Source organism: Cervus canadensis, chromosome 2 (genome assembly GCF_019320065.1).
Source record: "Cervus canadensis isolate Bull #8, Minnesota chromosome 2, ASM1932006v1, whole genome shotgun sequence".
NCBI lineage: Eukaryota > Metazoa > Chordata > Mammalia > Artiodactyla > Cervidae > Cervus > Cervus canadensis.
In genome coordinates this window covers 14,758,658-14,775,995 of record NC_057387.1, presented here as the reverse complement: position 1 = coordinate 14,775,995, position 17,338 = coordinate 14,758,658, and the positions used below count along the sequence as shown (strand labels likewise).

The following is a 17,338-nucleotide window of genomic DNA, read 5'->3' as shown; positions in this document are numbered from 1 at the left end:
ACAAGAGGAGCCTGGAGGGTTACAGTCTATGGGGTCACAGAGTCAGACGTGACTGAGGGACTCACACACCTCGGCTCTAACACACTCCTTGGACCTGGCCTGAAGTCACACATTCATTCTGTCCCCCCAAGGGGATTTCCAGGCCAAGCAAGAAGCCCAGTCAGGAAGGACTTTCTAAAGAGAAGCCTGGGGGAATCTGGGTCTTCCTGGGAGAAGTAGCCAGAGAGTGGCCCAAGTCAGTGGGATTGGGGTCCAAGATTCGGGGCGCTTAGTAGTGAGGTAGGTGAGGTCTGGAGCAAATGTGGAGCCAGGGCGCCACCTAGTGGTCCCCTCATCCCCCCAACGCAAAAGCCTGTGCTGTGAGGTGGGGGCGGGGATCCCCTCCTCCACCCTCCTCCACACTCTAAAGGGAATGAAATCACTTCTGAGGGCCAAATATTGGACACATATTTTGTTTACATTGATTTATTTACAATCCTGCTCGAAGAGTCCCCAGCCCTTCAATCTCCCTTTTTGGGGATTAGAAACCCAAGGTTCCCAGGGATTGATGTGCCCAAAATCACTCAACCTGGATTTGAGCCCAAAACCCACTTGCATATTTCTACATCTACCAGGGATGCAGCCAAGACAGCTGTGAGCAAAATGGGGAGTTCCAGCCCAGAGGGCCTGAGGTTTGCGGGGAGGGTGAGGTGACGGGGAGGGGAGAAGGTGAGTACCAGTGCCTATGAGGTGATGGGTGTGGGCTTCCCCTGTGCTTAGAAACAGCCCTAAGCGACAGAGCCTCCACCCAAAGTCACAGCTCCTACAGAAATTTATTGGAATCTGAGTCTACAGTTCACAAGCAGAGGTGAGGCCACGTGAGGAGCAGAGCTAAAAAGGGGGCTTCGATTCCCTAGGGATAGCTCCTTCCAAATCTAACAAAACCCCAGGGAAAGCCTTCATGCTGGGCCTTCAGCCAGCCGGGCGAAGAGAATCCCAGGGTGCACGGGTCAGTGTGTGCAGCCAAGGGGCCCCCCTACAGACACACACACACACACACACACACGCACGCACGCACGCGCACGCACGCACCAGCTCTCTGGCTTTAGAATCTGAATTGCCCCATACCTCTTACCCCCACCCTACCCTCCTAAAAAACAGGCTTGTCTCCCATCCCCCCTTCACAATCCGGCTGCAAGGGTCAAGGCCCTATGAATTTGCATTCATTTGCATAGACAGCAAAGCAGCTCCAGCTAAGGCCTTTTTGTAGCAGAAGTGGTATCAGTGCAGGGCTCGGTGATCGCCACTCTCCTCTGTGAAGGACATCCAATGACACCAACCGAGCCGAGGGAGGTGGCAGTTTAACGGTTCCCAGGGGATAGATAACGCGGGGCCTCAGCCCCGGCGGTGGGGGCTGTGCTCCTCCCTGGGCCCCACAACTCTGGAGTTCTGCAAATGTTTGTCCTTCCCAGACCTGTAGGGGGGCAGGGAGTGGAAGCAGGAAGAGGCCTTTAGAGAACAACGTCATGTGATGAGAAGACAGCCCCCTGAGAGGGGACCCTGTTCCCCCTAGGCAGGTGACACGGGCAGCCACCGTCCATCAGACTGGGGGGAGGGGCGTGTGGCCAGACCTGGTGTCCCAGGACAAGGCCCCAGCTGGGGAGACGGGAAGCAATCTCTCTTACCCACCAGACCACACAAGTATGGATAGCACAGGGCAACTTGGGAGGAAAAAAACTCTAGCCCAAAAGGAGACTCCCCAGGACCACTCTGGGCTGAGCACAGGCTCAGCTTTCTGCCCTCAGGAGGCGAAATCTCAAACTGAACACCCCCAACTCAGGGCCCTGAATCTTTCACACACACACAGACACCCCACCCCACCATCACCTCCTGCCCCCTGCTCTGTCCCACTGACCCAACTCCCCCACAGCTGCCCACCTCTTCTTCAGTGCTTTGTCTCCAAAGAAGTGGCTGAAGATGAAATCCTCAAAGTCATCCACCTCGTCGTCGTCACCTGTTTGTCTCACCGCCACCTCCTCCAGGCTGTCCTCCAAGGCGTCTACAAAGTCACGGAACCGGAGGCGGTCGTGGCGGAAGATACCATCCTCACCGAAGTAAGTGGGAGAGAGGGGCAGCTCCTTGCTCAGTGGCCCAGCCCAAGGCAGTCGTGCCAGGTACGTCCTCAGCAGAGAGGCCAGCTCCTGTTGCTGCACGGGGGCTAGCTCTATGCCAAAGAAGGCCAGGCCCTCCTGCCGGGCACACTCATGGACACCTGAACAGCCCTGGGGTGCCTGGTACTTGTGCTTGGACAGCTCTGCCCAGAGTGGCAGGGGGTCATGCCTGTCTTTAGCTCCTTCCTTCCACCGAGGGTGTTTCTGCCTTTCTCCGGAGGGGTGGGAGCTCCCACTTTTCCTGGGGGGCTCCTTGGAACGCTGTCGCTTGCCATCCTTCTTGCTGGCCCACTCCTCCACCCTTGGCTTGCCCTCCTTCCACCTCCCCGCCCGCTCCCTGTCCTCCTCACCCCGCCAGCTCTTCTCCCGGCCAGATACCTCCTTCTTATGTTTCCGGTGCTCAGTCTTCCAGTCCCCTTGCTTATCCCACCACTTTTCCTTCCCACTCCGCTCCCTGGAATTCTGGAAGTGAGGCTTCTGATGCCAGGCCTCTGAGACATTAGCAGGGACCCCAGGGCGCTGGCCCCAGTCCTCCAGGCCCCGCAGCTTCTGGGCCAGCCTGTGACCCAACTCAGCCAGGCCAGCCTGGGCTGGATGCCCTCGGCCCGCATCCCTCAAGCTCCGTTCCAGGTCCTGCTGCACAGACCCCAGCAGCCGCCGCTGCCGCTCCAACTCTTGCCTTAATGCCTGGGCCTCGGCCTCTAGCTGTTTCTTTTGCTCCAGGAATCCAGGGCTTGGCTCCGGCCCTGTAGCGCCTTGCTCCTTGGTGACCTTGCCAGCCTGCGGGCCTCTGCCCCAATGGAGACACAGCCCATCTGCACCCTGGACGCAGTCAGCCTCCAGTCCCTGAAGCTGGGCCCGCAGCTGCTGCAGCTCTGACTCCAGGGCCCGCTGGGAGGCCTCGCCCTGCTGGAGGGCCCCTCGGAGCCGGGCATTCTCCTCTTCTAGCCCTTTGGGCTGATGCATCAGGCTCTGAAGCTCTTCCTTCTGGGCCTGGAGTGGGAGTAGGGATAGAGGGCCCAGGGAGTCGTCAAGGATAGGTCCAGTGCCTGCTACCCTAATTCTATTCCATCATAGCCTTTATGGCCTGAGAGACTCAGAGGATTTGGTTTTCATCTCCCAGCCCATCTGCACCCTTCACCAGACCCTGGGATCCCCAAATTCTACCTTAGCTCTGTCTGTTTATAAGCCCACACTTCTTTAATTCACCTAAAGAGAGCCAAGATATGGCTCTCATTGCCCTATTTCCACCTCCCATACCCAAAACAGATATTATTAACTGATCACAGCACTTCTTTCCCACTGAGTCTTGGCATGTTCTTCAAATCCTTCTCCACACAAGGCTCCAGGTAGACCATGCCAATCAAGCAGAGGTGGCATGCCACGTGAAGCAGATATGCCAGTCCTGGCCTAACCCTTAGCATGCAGGACAGGAACAAAACAAGGAAGATGACTGGACTCTAGTGGGAAAGGGAGGGGGTCAGGGTATGTGGGTGAACACAGGAAACTTCTCTGCGGGGAGGAAACTGGACAGACAGACACGTGGCCTAGGGAGGGTATGTAGCCCACCCCATCCTGCTTGTGCCCACCTGCAGCTGGGCCTGCAGTAGTCGGATGTCCTGGTTCTCCTTGGCCAGCTTATCCAGCAGAAGGGCCATATTCTGCAGGCTGGGGACACTGTCCAGGAGCTCTGAGGTCTGTAGCTGCTGTAGTCCATCCTGAGGGCAAAGGTGGCTCAGTCAGTAAAGAATCTGCCTGCAGTGTAGGAGACCCAGGTTCGATCCCTGGGTCGGGAAGATCCCAAGAGAAGGGAATGGCTACTCACTCCAGCATTTCTGCCTGGAGAATTTCATGGACAGAGGAGCCTAGTGGGCTACAGTCCATGGGGTCGCAGAGTCAGACACGACTGAGTGACTAACATACATACACACACACACACACAAGGGCAAAGGAGCCAGTCACCCCAGCCCAGCCCCACAACCCAGACAGCCCCCACCAGATCCCTGGCACAGAGGGAGACAGTCACACATGCCTGCCCATCCCCCACAGCCTCCAGCATCTCAGCATCAGACTCCGGATCTGGCAAGACCTGCAGGTCTACTCCCTCCAGGGGCCCTGTGGGAAAGTGGAATCCTGAAACTGGCCTCCAGGCACACAGCGCCCTCTCCTTCTCCCCCTCCCTGCCCCCCCAACACACACACAGTCGCTGTCCTGCCCTGGACCTCGCCCTAGGGCTGAGGGGTCCAGCAAGGTAAAAGGTCAAGGGTCACCCCGAATAGCTGACATAAGGCCTATATCTGAGCAAAAACTGTACAGCCCCCAGCATCCCTACTCCTGACCCAGGGAACTGCCCCCATCAGCCTCCCGCAGGGCTGGAAGGGGACAGACACAAACCGGTCACGGCCCATCCTCACTCACCACTTTCAGACTCTGAGAGGCCACCTGAAATGGAGACAGAGGCAGGGGCAGAATGGGGTCAGAGTGCTGCAAGAGGGGCCAGAGCAGAGGCTCAAGGTGCCAGCGGGGGAGGGACCACTCACCAAAGAGGAGGATCCCCAGGCCCAGCAGAACCAGGGCCCCGAGAAGACACATGTTGAGGGAGATGCCCAGCTCCCCGCCTGCACCTTCCCCCTGGCCCTGGCGCTCCACACCCAGGGTGGCCGCGGGCTGAGGAGTGCCGGGCTCCCGGCCCCGCCGTCTCCGCAGACCCTCCACATCCACATCGGTGTCGTCCTCCTCGCTGCTGGAGCGGTGGGCCTCCTCCCTGATCTGAGCTGGAGGAAGGGAGGGGGACAGGCAGTAAAGCAACTGGAGAGACGGACAGACAGACAGACCAGAACCAGAGGCAAACACAGGAGACCCCCAGCCGTGATCACAGAGGGTGAGAAGAGCAGAAAAGCAGAAATGGTGCCAGGGGAGACCCTGCCCACACGTGCTTGGGCATCAGTGACTACCCCTGCCCAGACTGAAGACCAGTCCTTTCTACTACAGACAAGATACAAGAGCAACTTTCATCCTAAAAGCGCCCCCCTGCTCCCACCTGTGCCTCCAGCCCTTGTTTTGTCGGAAACCTGGCCACGCCCTCTCAGTGTCTCCTTTCAATGCCCAGCTGCTCCCGGTCCTAGAGGCAGAGGTCTCCCTGGCACCATTTCTGCTTTTCTGCTCTTCTCACCGCACACAGAGTCACCCACTCTCACCCACCCCGCCGGCTTCCCCCCAGAGCGGATTGAGTCCCTCATCTGTAGCTCCCGACTGGCCTCCCTGGAAGCTCCAGGCCCAGATGTCTGACCACCTCCTGGTCACGTCCACCTGGCTGTCCCTGGGGACCAACCACTCAACACACTGCTCTCCAAGCTGGTTATCTCCTGGCGCCACCCCCAATGCAGGGCAAGATGCCACTGCTCCACCGAGCCAACCTCAGCCCTCCCTCTTTACCTCCCATGCACAGTTTGACAACACGCCGTCTCAGCGGCACATGCCCCTTTCTGCCTCAGTTCAGGTCTTCCTCAGCTTTGTCTGACTGCAGTTGCCCCCTAAATGGCCCCAGACCCCGCCGCCCCCTCCACCCTGTCACCCCTCAACAAAGATGCCTTCTCACACTTCTCCTGCCACCGGCCTTGGACGCAGCCTCCTCAGTACAGGACAGGGGAACCCAGCCCTTTGTTGACGCTACAGCCTTGGCCTGCATGTTGTCTTCCTCCTACCCTACCTACCAAAAGTCCACTCTTTGCTCAAGCTTCCACTCAAATGTCACCTCCGGTGTGAACCTGTTCCCCAACTGTCCCTGCCTCCCCCTTCCCCTCGACCTGTCCCCTGACTAAACCACCCTCCCCCGTTCCTGAGGGGGCCCCTTAATCACACCACCTTGCACCCCTCACAAGACTTGCCCCTTGGCTCAGCCTAGTCCACCTCTTATACAGGCTGTGAAGCCAGCCTGCCTTCCCAGGGCTGACTCATGGGAGGGACTCAGGGAATGAGAGCCAAATCTAGAGGCGAGTAAAGAGGAGGCCCCACAGTAGAGAGGAAAGAGCTGATCAGACCCAGGCCCTGCCACTTATCAGCTGTATGACTTAACCTACACCTGAGTGTCCCCAGGGGTGACGGTGGTGAGGATTCACAGACACAGCTTAAGGAAGGCTCCGAGCTGCCGAGTCCTAGGACCTGGACCGGAGCTGTGCTTGGCAGTGATGTCTATCTATTCCCACTCCAACACCTTCTAGAAGGATAGTGACAGGGGAAACAAGGAGGACTCTCACCTGTGTTGGGGGATGAAGGCAGGCTGCAGGGGGGGCTCTGATCCTCCAGGTCCTGTGAGTCCGGTTCCAGGCCTACCACCTCAGGGGTCTCCTCCAAGTCTCCCCGGGCCTCTGTGTCTCCTGGGCCGGGGTTCTCCATTCCAGGGTCATCCCCTTCCAGGACACCCTGCTGCAGACACAGCTATGAGCGCTTCCCACGTCCCCTGGCCCTCCCCACTTCCCACCCTTCCCCCGGGGAAGGTCCTCACCTTGGCCTCAGCCTCCTCTGACAGGATGGTCCCCGATTGGGAGCTCTCACTCTGGGACACAGTCTCTGTGGTGGGAGAGAAGACTCAGGAAAAACATCATGGCCCCCCCTCCCAGTTGAACATACTACACAGCTCCCCGGCTCCCACAGGCCGCGACCAGGCAGGAAGGGACAGGAGAAAGCCAGGATGGGATAAAGGAAGGTTTTAAACTGAGATCAATGCTGGGAATAAGACCAACTGGCCTCCCTCTCCCTGAGGAAACTGGGAAACCCCAGAACATGGGGGACAGGTGGCTGCACCGCCCCCCTCAGCAGGGCCCCGTTACCTCCTCCATCCAAGGTCCCAGCTGATTCCTCAGCAGCTGCCTTGGAGGGGCTCAGAGGGGCCCGGGGAGCTCTCTCAGATTCTGGGTCCATCCCAGATTCAGGACCCAAGGTCTCCACAGGCAGGCTCTGGGGGCAGGGGTGCAAGCAGAAGGGCTGCTTTAGAGGAAGGACAGCAGGACGAAGCCAAGAGCACGGGGTGCTCTCCTGGGGTGCCTGAGACCAGCCACAGCGTTCAGGGATCCCAGCCCACATCTTACAAATACATAATACACTCAGTAGTGGCTGCTCCAAAGTGGGGAGGGGGCAGGGGTCAGCTGGCACTGTGACATCTCCGCTCGACACAATGTTCAGCCATTCCCTAACTTCACTTGCTGCTCTGAGGAACTTTTAGAGGCCAAATTTCTGTGAAGACGCACCCCTGGGGACTTTCCTGGTGGTCCGGTGGCTAAGACTCAGTGTTCCCAATGCAGGGGGCCAGGGTTTGTTCCCTGGTCAGGAAACTAGATCCCGCATGCCACAACTAAGACCCAGCACAGCCAAAAAAAAACAAGTAAATGTTATTTTTAAAGGAATCCTATATTTACAGGATTAGGTTAAAAATTAATTAACTTCAGCCTCCTGGTACTTGGTACAGGCTGCGTTCTTACACTGACAGTATAGAAACAGGAGTCAAAGTAAACCCACCCCACATACAGCCTGGGCAGGCACTCTGCCTGGTCTGTATGGTGAATGGGAGGACATGGAGTTGAAAAAAAAAAAAAAAGAATTAAGTTATTCAATCAGATATTAAGCTAATTAAAAAAAAAAAAAGTACCACTGGCCCAAGGCACTGGACCACTGTACAAACCTGGCACCCCACCACCACCTCCCCAGAGAAGCCAGCTACAGCCTGGGTCTCCCTCCCCACAAGTGACCAACTCAGTAACTGGCAAGAGAACAAAGTCCCCTGGAGCCTAAGGATCACCGTCCCATCCCCCACGGGCTTCCCCAGTTCTCCTCATAAGGGGCCACCTGCTCCATCCTCCAAACTTTTCTGGCCTTTCCCGCTCCCTGCACACCCCTCTCCCAGGAGCTAATGGAAGCCCATCTCACCCCAGCCACAGCCAGCCTGTCTCCCAGGGTGCTCTCAGCCCACCCGTCTACAGCCTCAGCCTCTCCTTTTTCTGCAAACGCCCCCTCAGCAGGCCCACGGCCTGCTCATCCCATCCATGGCTCTCGCTAAACTTCCAAGAATAATTCTTGACCTTAATACGTTTCTTTACAGGATTCTTTTTTAAAAAAAGATTTTTTTAATGTGTACCATTTTAAAAGTCTTTATTGAATTTGTTACAATACGGTTTCTGTTTTATGTTTGGGTTTTTTGGCCCCAACGCATGTGGAAATCTCAGCTTCTGGAACAGGGATCTAACCTGTACCCCCTGCGTTGGAAGGCAAAGTCTTAACCACTAGACCGCCAGGGAAGTCCCTCTTTACAATTTTCAAGTCACCTTTTTCTCACAGTCCCTCCTACAAGGCAAGAAACACGACTCCGCCTCGTTAAAGGGAGGACACCGAGGGGAAACAGCTGGTCCGAGTTCCCCCAGCTGTCTGCAAAGGCAGCCAGGGCTCTGGCTGGGAGCGCGTTGTCATCTGCTCCGCCAGCCAGCCCCAGCCCACGGGTCCTGCTCCCGCATCTCACTGAAGGCAGCTCCCTCCCTCCCCATCAGTTTTCAAGGCCACCCAAACCCTAGTCTCTACCTCAAACTCCTCAGCTACCTCCCTCCCTGTGGAAGGAACATACCAAGTCCTTGACAAAGTCTCCAGCCACTCCATCCCCCATCCTGCCAGCCCCCTTCTCAGTGGCTTTGGGGCACAGGATCCCACTGCGTTCTCGTCCCACCAACTACAACCTGGACTGTAGGACCTTCAAAACGCCCTCCCCTGTTCCCACACAGCCCCCATAGTGACTGCACCCTCTGCCCACCGCAGCGATGGTCCTGACCCCCTCAGGCTCAGAGCCTGCCCGCTATTTTCCATCAAGGGGAGGCCCGAATGCCTGAGCCAGGCCCTATAGGCCTCTTCCGGAGGCTCGCAGGCTCTGACCCAACCTCACTTCAACACCATCTGGCCCATGTCTCCACCTCCTCCAACGGACCTCCTCAGTCTCCCCCAGCACAGCTCCTCTATTGCTGCCTCAGGACCTTTGCTAATGCTGGTCTCCCCACCAGAATTTCTCCTCTGCTTCTCATAGCTTACCCCAACAATTCCCTTCTTTCAAGTCACGGTCTAAGTCCCAACTCCTGACTCCTGGGGCCTGATCGTATTCTCCCTGTCCCTGGAGTTCCTCTCACAGCCGGCAGGAGGTGACACGTGTGATCACCAGGAGCAAGGAAGGGGGACAGACCCAGAAAGTAGCCCAGCCCAGCCAGAACCGCCATTCCATATGGTTCCCAGGCCTGCTCTTCCTACCTCTGAGCCGGCAAGCACCCAGCTATTGTCCGAGTCTGGGCAGGAGGCCATCACTGCTGAGGTTCCCGAAGCTGCTGAGGCTGCCACCTGCAGAGAAAGGCTCTCTTAGGGACTCCAGCTCCCTTTGGGGGAGGTGGGATACAGACAGCAGCCTCAGCTGGGTTCCAAGTGTGAGGGCTGGGCAGTCACTTCCAGAATCAGCCCGGTTCCAGTCCTTCTGACCCCAAGATCCGAATTCTTCTGGGCAGTATTTGCCTTGCAAATCAGAACCTACCAACAGCTGCAGTCAAGTTTGCCTTTCCCAGGGACTAAAAGAGCCCTTGGGAAACTGGGAAATAGAACTGACCTTGAAAGGTCAGAGAAGCACAGGGCTGGAAAAGCTCTGGGAAAAATCCAGGCCAACTCTCTCATGTTATAGTCAGGGAAAACGAAGGCCTGAAAACTGGCTGACTTGGCTTGCCAGCAATGAATAGCAAGTGAGAAGAGTGAGGAACAATCTGGCCCTCCCTTCACCTCCCCAGGCTCCCTCACAATCCCACCTCCTCCCCCAGGGCCTGGAAGAGAAAAGTCGATGGTCTTCATCAGCCACAAGCCACCAACCCATCACCCACCATTAAGTCCTCTGTATGGTTTAGTTTGGGGTCCTGTTCACTGGCTACACAATGGAATCAATCACCTAAGATTCTGATATAACTGAGTTCAAGGATCAGGCTCAGGCTCCGAGAAATCTCCCAAATGAGTCTCACATGCAGCCAGGGTTGAGAGCAATGGCACAGCTTACATCCACCTGAATGTGCCTCTAGTAAATGTCCTTGTCACTCTCCATTCTCGTTTCCCTTCTCAGCAAACTCCAGCGTTTCATCTGAGGAAACTTGAAGGTGACTAGGAAAAGGGATGTGTGGCAACCACCACGAATACAGAAAGCACGTTGCCATTTGCAAAGCACGGACATTAACCAGGGCTGTGGCCCTGTTTCCTGCTAATCTGCTCTGACATGGTGGAGTGGGGGTGGGAGATCACTCCAGCGTCAAAAGCCTGACACAAAGCAAGATAAGAAGAGAAGGACCTACCCCTCCCTCCGTGACCAACACTATCGCCCCAGGCTGGCAACTGGGACCTGGCATAAAGCTGAGGGGTAGATGAGCTGAGCCCCTGGTCTTGGACTGTGATCCTTTTGAGGCTACATGACTGCTTGCTGAGGGGCTAGAAGGATGGTAAGTGGAAAAGGATCCTGAAAGGAAATCCTGGGGAGAGGAAGTAAGGCTGGGGAAGAAGCGAGGCAGTTCTACTTTGGGAAACCACTACACTTCCCCCTTTCAGCAGGACACACCGTGGGAGTCCTACACACTGCCTCCCAGAGACAGGCACTCATCCCACAAGGAGACAGAAGAAAGGCTGCAATGACTTCCCCACACCACAGTCCAGCAGGACACCCCTGGCCAGCTTCTACGGCATCCACAGAATCATTACTGTGCTGCCTTCTGGTCTCAGGCCCCACCCCCGCCACTCTGTCATCATCTCCCCATCCCCAGTTGCTGCGTGTGACTCTTAACAGGTGGCAGCAGGAAGGAAGTGGCAGCAGCTTGGGCTGAAGTCCCTGTTTACCCCTGGCTGTGTATAGCCTGCTCAGGTCCTCCAGAAGCAGGCACTATGGCAACCAGGGTGATGTCAGACCCACTGTCTCCATGGAAACCAGAAACGGTATTTGGGTCAACAAGACAAACACTTCTGAGACCCAAACAGAATACAGTCCAGAACCTCTGCACTCAGGGTTCCAAACCCTGGTTGTTACCTCTCTCTTGGTTGGATTCACTGAAGATCCCATAAGTTCTCCCTGTTCCCCCCAGGCCAGCATCTCACTGCCTTATTAGGAAGTTCTTTCTGCTGTCTAATTCCCACCCTTCCCTGCTGCTTTCAGATCTCTTTCTTCTCATCAACCTCTTGGAAGAACACCCACCTCCACCCCCTCCTCACTACTCCCTCTCCTTTTTTCAGGCAAGATTCAACAAAAACATCCTGTAAGGATTGTCAGGGACTTGTGCTATTTCCAAAAGACAGCTAAAGGGGGAGCTCTGCCACTGGGAAAGTTTCGTCCAGCTAATTTCAACCCCTCTAAGAGCTGTTCCCCCAAACCTCTAAAATAAAACTACAAAAACTTGTCTGGGAGACCCAGAGCAAGTTCCTGTTTTGGAAACGGCCGCCCATGATCCCCCTCCCTCCCGGGCCAGAAATGACAAACAGCTCTATCGATCCTGGGTGGAGCTCAACCCTTCAACGTTCTACCCTTCCTCTCCTCTATCCTTGCTCTCCTGGGGATTTCTGTTGCCCCTGCCCGGCTAGGGCATTACCTGACCCAGCTCTTGCTTCAGTCTTCAGCTGAACTTGTTGCTGCCTCTCCGGCTCTTAGAGCCGCAGGAAAGGAAGGTCACGTGACTGAGAGCTGACCAATGGAAAGTCAACTTCCCTGAGGGGGCGGAAACTTTTGGCCAATAACAGCTAGACCTGAGAGCCGCTGGGGTGCGGGGCGCCTGCAGAGCCCCTAAACCTGGGCTTACCTCCCGGTGGGACACTGGGGTTCCAGCAAACTCAACTGGGGGTCACCTCCCCTCCTTTTCCAGTGGCTAAACAATTTCTGAAGGGAAGACCCAGAACTGAAAGGCAAGGGGGTGGCATGTCCAGGACAAGGAGCCAGGTTGGTCCCAGGATAGACAAGAGACAGCTGCAGGATGGGGGAGGAGAGTGGCAAAGTGTGGGTTGTCCCTATCCTCATCCTGGCGCCGATTGTTTCAGGATGCCACTATTCTTTTCTTTAAAGGGGGCGGGCGGTGGGTGGGGGGCTTTAAAGCATCCTAAAATGCAATCTGCTAGACCAGGGCAGCCCCTTCCCCCACCCCTGGAGCTACACTTGACCCCCTAACTCAGGAGTGGGAGTGGGGCGTTACACCGAGAAGCACTAATGGCAGTTGTCACCCTGAAGCCTTGGAGCCGAAGATCCTGCTTGGCTTTAGGCCTGGCCCAGGAATGTGCTCAGAAAGGAAACTTGTTTCTCACAGCAGGGAAACAGGGAGCGGTGGGGCAAAGAGGCCTCCCCAGGCTCCACAGCTTGTATTAGGTCAGGTCAGGGGCCTGACTCTTCCTGCTATTGCCACTTCCAGAGACCCTGGGGGTTCCCTGTCCTCACCCCCCAACCATCCTCACCAGCAGTGACTGACTCATTCCAGCCTTGTGCACACCAACACCAAGGAGTCCGGGTGTGGATCTTCCAAGTCATTTTATTAATCCAACCATACAAAACTTTCCCCACATCTCTGCCGCCCCACTTTCTTCCAAAAAGCAGTGGCATGAGAGGGAGGGATTGACCAGACACCGCCCCCCACCCCATCCCTGGCCAGGAGCCATCTTACAAAATGCAGGGCGGGTGAGGGGGGGGAGACCACAAAAACATCAACAGATAAAAAGAGGGGCAAACAGAACCACAAACACAACACAAAGTTGAGCAGTGAGGGGGTTGCCATCTCTGCTGTTGGATGGCAGTAACACTGGAAGAGAAGCCCAGAGGCCACTCCCTTCTGTCGCACAGCCGGGAAGGCCGCATGCTCCACCCGGGGAAGGCAAGAGTTCTGCAGTATACCGGTCTTCTCTTCACACGTATAACGTCCCAGGAGAAGTGGGGGCAGAGGACCTCCAGCCCCTCTCAGGGCCACACCCCTAGCCTGCCTTCCCTACCCAACTTGAGGAATGTGTGCGGGAGCTGTAGGGAAGAGCTGTAGGGAAGAGCGTGCAGCTGTGAGGGGCTCCTTGTGGGGCCCCAGGCCCATCTCTGGCAGGCAGTGCTTAAAACATAAAAAATAACGCCCTGGCACAGATTTTGGCTGAGAAGGATGAGAACAGCTCGATCACCAGGCCAGAGAAGATAGAACAGCAGGAAGAGAGGGGAGCAAAAACATCCAGGCTCTGGACTGCATTCTAGTACCGCAGCAATGAGGGTCCTGCAGACTCCCCACAGGCTCTGACAGGAATCCTTTTATCAGGAGAAAAAATGAGGTATAAGGGCTCTGCGCCTTTTCAAGCTTTCCTTCCAGCAAGGCAGGGAACTCGAGGCCAGAAGTTGAAGACCAGCGCTTAGGCGGAGAGGAGGGGTGTACAACCACAGAATCTGGGCTTCCAGGACAGTCTGAATGTCAAATATTCTGGTCTGTCAGACCACACATCCCAATTTTTGGCAAAAACATGGTCATTAGGGGAAAAGCACAAGAGAGGCTGAGAAAGGACCAGTGACTTTGGTATGAGGGAAATATGTCCTGACAGCATCTTACCTACTGTCTCCAAGCCCCAGATCACCAAGAACTGCCATAGCCACGTACTCTCCTGCTTCTTCAAGCTATTTGGTTTCTGAAGGGGGACGAGTTGGACAGGTGAAAGAGACAAGGGGAAGGTAGGAAAAGGGGAAAATCTCCATTTATTCCCTAAAGCTATCTCCCAGAGCCCATGAAAGGGCTACCGCAGAGATGGGAAGAGACCCCAACTCTTCTGGCCAGAAATCTTTAATACTGGACTCCAAACACTAAGGCTGGAGCTGTGGAGCTAGAGAGGCATGTTAGGCACAGGTGTTGGGGGCATCCATCATCTGTAGAGGGGACACCCCTGCCCTTCGGATCTTCCTCCAGCCTCTTTCCTCTTGCAGCCATACCCCTGGGTTTCCAGAGATAGCCACCAAAAGTGGCTCTGCTTGGCAGGGCTTTGGTTTCCTGAACCTCTGTAGATCTCAATGCGTAAGTTTCCACACGAGTGAGAGATACAGGCTCTTCTGCCTGCCCACCTCAGTTCCTTTTTCTGCCCCCAGGAGCCACTGGGTTTCTGCCCCATGGGGATGGGAAGCCGATGGAAACCAGGACCAAGAGCCAGACAAGAAGGCAATCACCCTGGAAGAGCAGGGAGGAACATGTGCACTTCCCTGGGCCCCTCGCCAGCATCACCCATCGTTAGCGGCCACCAGCTGCCCCATGCCCTCGCGGATGTAGACAGACTGAATCTCCTTGGTCTTGAGGCAGAGATCGCAGGCCCAGACAGCAGAGGCCTCGGTGGTCAGCAGCCCATAGGCGCTCTCAGTCATGCCCGTGCACTCACGGTGGAACCACTTCTGGCAGGAGGCCTCACAGAGAATGGCATCTTGGTCGTCATTCACCTCGCTCCGACAGGCACCACATGGATACACCAGGCCTGGGGGAGGCTGGGGTCCTGAGCCCCCACCTGCCTTTCCAGGGGGTGCCAGGCTGTTGGCATCTGGAGTGCCCCCACCCCGCCCACTGCTGTTTGGAGGAAAACTGGGCTGATTCCCATTAACAGCAGCAGCCGGGGAGCCTGAGTGGGGCTCCTGGGGAAAAGCAGTGGGCGCAGGGGGATTTAAAGGCTTCCCTCCATCCTCACCACCAGGGCCAGGAAAGCCAGGGTCCGGACCAGGGAAGGGACTTGTGTTGGGAGGCAAGCTGGGGAGCCCCTGACCAGGTCTCTGGAGAGGAGAAGGGCCAAAAGGGGCCCCTGGCTGGGCAAAGCGTTGGGGGAGAGAAGGGGGGCCTAGCTCCCCTCTGGGAGGTTGTCCCATGGTGGGTGAGATCATGGGGCCAAATCCCCCCACTGGGCCTGGCATCATCTGCCCACCAGGTGGGCTAAAGTTCTGACCCAGAGGCTGGTTGAAGGGTTGGCTGGGAAAATTCATGTTACCTGGGGGTGGATAGCCAGGGCCCTGGGGGGGCATGTTGAAAGCAGGGCCCATGGGGCTGGGAGGGAAAGGGGGTGGCTGTCGACGAAGAGGCTGAGGACCTCCTCCACCCCCAGTGCCATATCCTGGGGGTACCTGACCTGCCATGCCCCCCTGGACACGGAAGCCCCCAAAGGGGACGGGACTGCCAAGGAATGGAGGGGCTGCGCCCCCCACCTTAGGGGCTCCGAAGTCATCCTCAAAAGGGTTGGATGCAACCAGGTGGTCCACCATGGGAGTTGGGGGTGGTGCAAACTCCGTCAGGTGCGAGTACGCAGGGCCCTGGGGGAAAAAGATGAGGGAAAGAGGATCATGGAGGGAGACCCAGAGCTAAACCAAGAGAGCACCAGAAACACAGTACACAGTTTTAGAGGCTGGTCCCGGCCAGTTCAGATGGATCTTAGAGTGCAACAACAAAACAGAATGGAGGGCACAACCTGCAAGGTGCAGTCACTGTTTTGAAAACAGGCAGAACTAAACTGGAATCCTCGTTCTGACACTGAGTAACCTCAAAGCCCTGGAGCAGGCATGGAACATGGTTAAGCCTCAGGTTTCTCATCTGTAAAACTGTGACAATGCCTATCTCCCAAAACTGTGGAAGCCTTTTAGCACAATCCCTGGTACTTAGAAAAGTTTCAGCAAGTGATAGCTGTTATCATCGTGGGGGAACCAGAGCAGGACAAAAAGGGGAGAGGACGACTCTAATCCCCGCTGATAAAATCTCTGGTCAAATCATCTCATCCCCACCCTACTCCCAAAATGTTATAAAGCTGAAGGAAAGGACCAGAAAAGGAATAAGAAAGACAACTTTCTCTTCTCCCTGCAGCTGATGCAAGATGAAGACATCGGGGTGGCAGAACAGAGAACCCGAAGGGGCTACCAGAAATTACCCCCACAACCAACCACCATTCACCTGAGTATTTGACTTCCTTCGCTTCTTTTCTGGGCTCTTCATTTGCAGACCTGGAAAGGCAGTAGAAGGCAGACACAAACAAGTTTCCCTGAGGTTTCCCCAACATCCTTTCTCCCAACCATGATGATCCAGGAGACTCTCCTAACTTCACTATACTCTTGTTTATTTACTTAGTACCTACTTTGTTAGATACTAACAAAGGTACACTATGAAGAATAAATGGGATGCTACACTCTCAGCTGCCTTTTCCTTTAAATGAGAGACGTCCCCATCTCTCGATAGCCTCAGACTCCCAAGTGGCTCCTTCATTCCAGGTGCCCCAAACTCTAGGATCGGCAGTCATGACCCCTCGTCCCCAACTCCTGGAGGGCTTCACCCACCTATCCTTTCCACTGAGCCTCCCCTCTTCAGGGCCCTCAGCCTGAGAACCGCCACCTCCCCAGCCCACCAGCCCTCCCTCCAAGGTCCAAGAGTTCTGAGCCTCGCCAGCCCCAGCCCCCTCCGCGTTCTCACCGGCCTTGCCCTGTTTTCTCCCGGTGCTGGGCGGCGCAGGGGGCGGTGCGGGGCCGCCACCTCCCTCCAGCTTGTCCGGTGGGGGCGGCGCCGAGGCGGCCATGGAGTGGGGGACCCGGGTCAGCAGCGGCGGGGGACAGACGCGCCCTCGGGTTGCACCATGGCCCAGAAGGGAAGGCAGGGGCGGCGTAGGCCCCCGCGCGGCAGCAAGCCCGAGGTGCGGCGAGGCTGGGGTGCGGAGCCGCGGTGCCAACTGCACGCTCTCCCGGCCTCACCGCCCGCCAGCGGCCGCAGCCACAGGAAGCGGAATTCGGCGTGGCAGCCACCACTGCGCTCGGCGAGGAGGGGGAGCGAGGCCCGGGCCAGACCCTCCCCCGAGCGCTGGGCGGGTTGGGCCGTACCAAGGTGCAAGCCTGGGGGAGGCCGTTTCCAGCCCGGGAGCGCTGCGTGCGGGCTGACTAGGGGAGACGGCAGCTGAGGCGTGCGGCTGGGCCGTACCATCCCGGGCCGAGGTGCCCCCGCAGGGGTGCACGCTGGCCCGAGCCGCCTGGGGTCATGCCGTCCGCGATCCCACCCCGCCTCGGTCCCCGCTGCAGACATGAACATCCCCTGGGATGGTGGCCCCGCACGCCCCACCGCGCCGCACCCTCCTACGCGAATCCCTAAGTTCTCACTCGAGCCCGACCCGAGCGAGTCCAGGTGAGGCCGAGTCCGAGTCCGGCCTCC

At 56.8% G+C, this 17,338-nt stretch overlaps 2 protein-coding genes and 1 non-coding gene across 4 annotated transcripts; 1 reads left to right on the top strand and 2 right to left on the bottom strand.

Moving 5' to 3' along the window:
• Positions 1-449: 449 nt before the first annotated feature.
• On the bottom strand, positions 450-11,878 carry PBXIP1 (PBX homeobox interacting protein 1). 2 transcript variants are annotated; one of them, XM_043455163.1, is made up of 11 exons: positions 11,777-11,878; positions 9,429-9,515; positions 6,980-7,106; positions 6,655-6,719; positions 6,407-6,572; positions 4,691-4,924; positions 4,569-4,592; positions 4,183-4,265; positions 3,740-3,868; positions 1,918-3,143; positions 450-1,453 (listed from the first exon to the last, which is right to left on the bottom strand). In XM_043455163.1, the coding sequence occupies exons 2-11, from the start codon at positions 9,477-9,479 to the stop codon at positions 1,375-1,377; spliced, it is 2,184 nt and encodes a 727-aa protein (XP_043311098.1). In that variant the 5' UTR covers positions 9,480-9,515; positions 11,777-11,878; the 3' UTR covers positions 450-1,374. The 2 variants fall into 2 exon arrangements, with proteins under 2 accessions (XP_043311098.1, XP_043311089.1); XM_043455154.1 differs by having other exon boundaries at positions 6,407-6,575; positions 11,777-11,877.
• On the top strand, positions 7,593-7,723 carry LOC122437522. Its single transcript, XR_006268334.1, has one exon. It is a non-coding gene; the product is annotated as a small nucleolar RNA SNORA51 (small nucleolar RNA).
• Positions 11,879-12,680: 802 nt separating the features above from the next.
• PYGO2 (pygopus family PHD finger 2) lies at positions 12,681-16,922 on the bottom strand. The gene is made up of 3 exons (XM_043455129.1): positions 16,613-16,922; positions 16,100-16,149; positions 12,681-15,468 (listed from the first exon to the last, which is right to left on the bottom strand). The coding sequence occupies exons 1-3, from the start codon at positions 16,713-16,715 to the stop codon at positions 14,401-14,403; spliced, it is 1,221 nt and encodes a 406-aa protein (XP_043311064.1). The 5' UTR covers positions 16,716-16,922; the 3' UTR covers positions 12,681-14,400.
• Between the last annotated feature and the right edge of the window lie 416 nt (positions 16,923-17,338).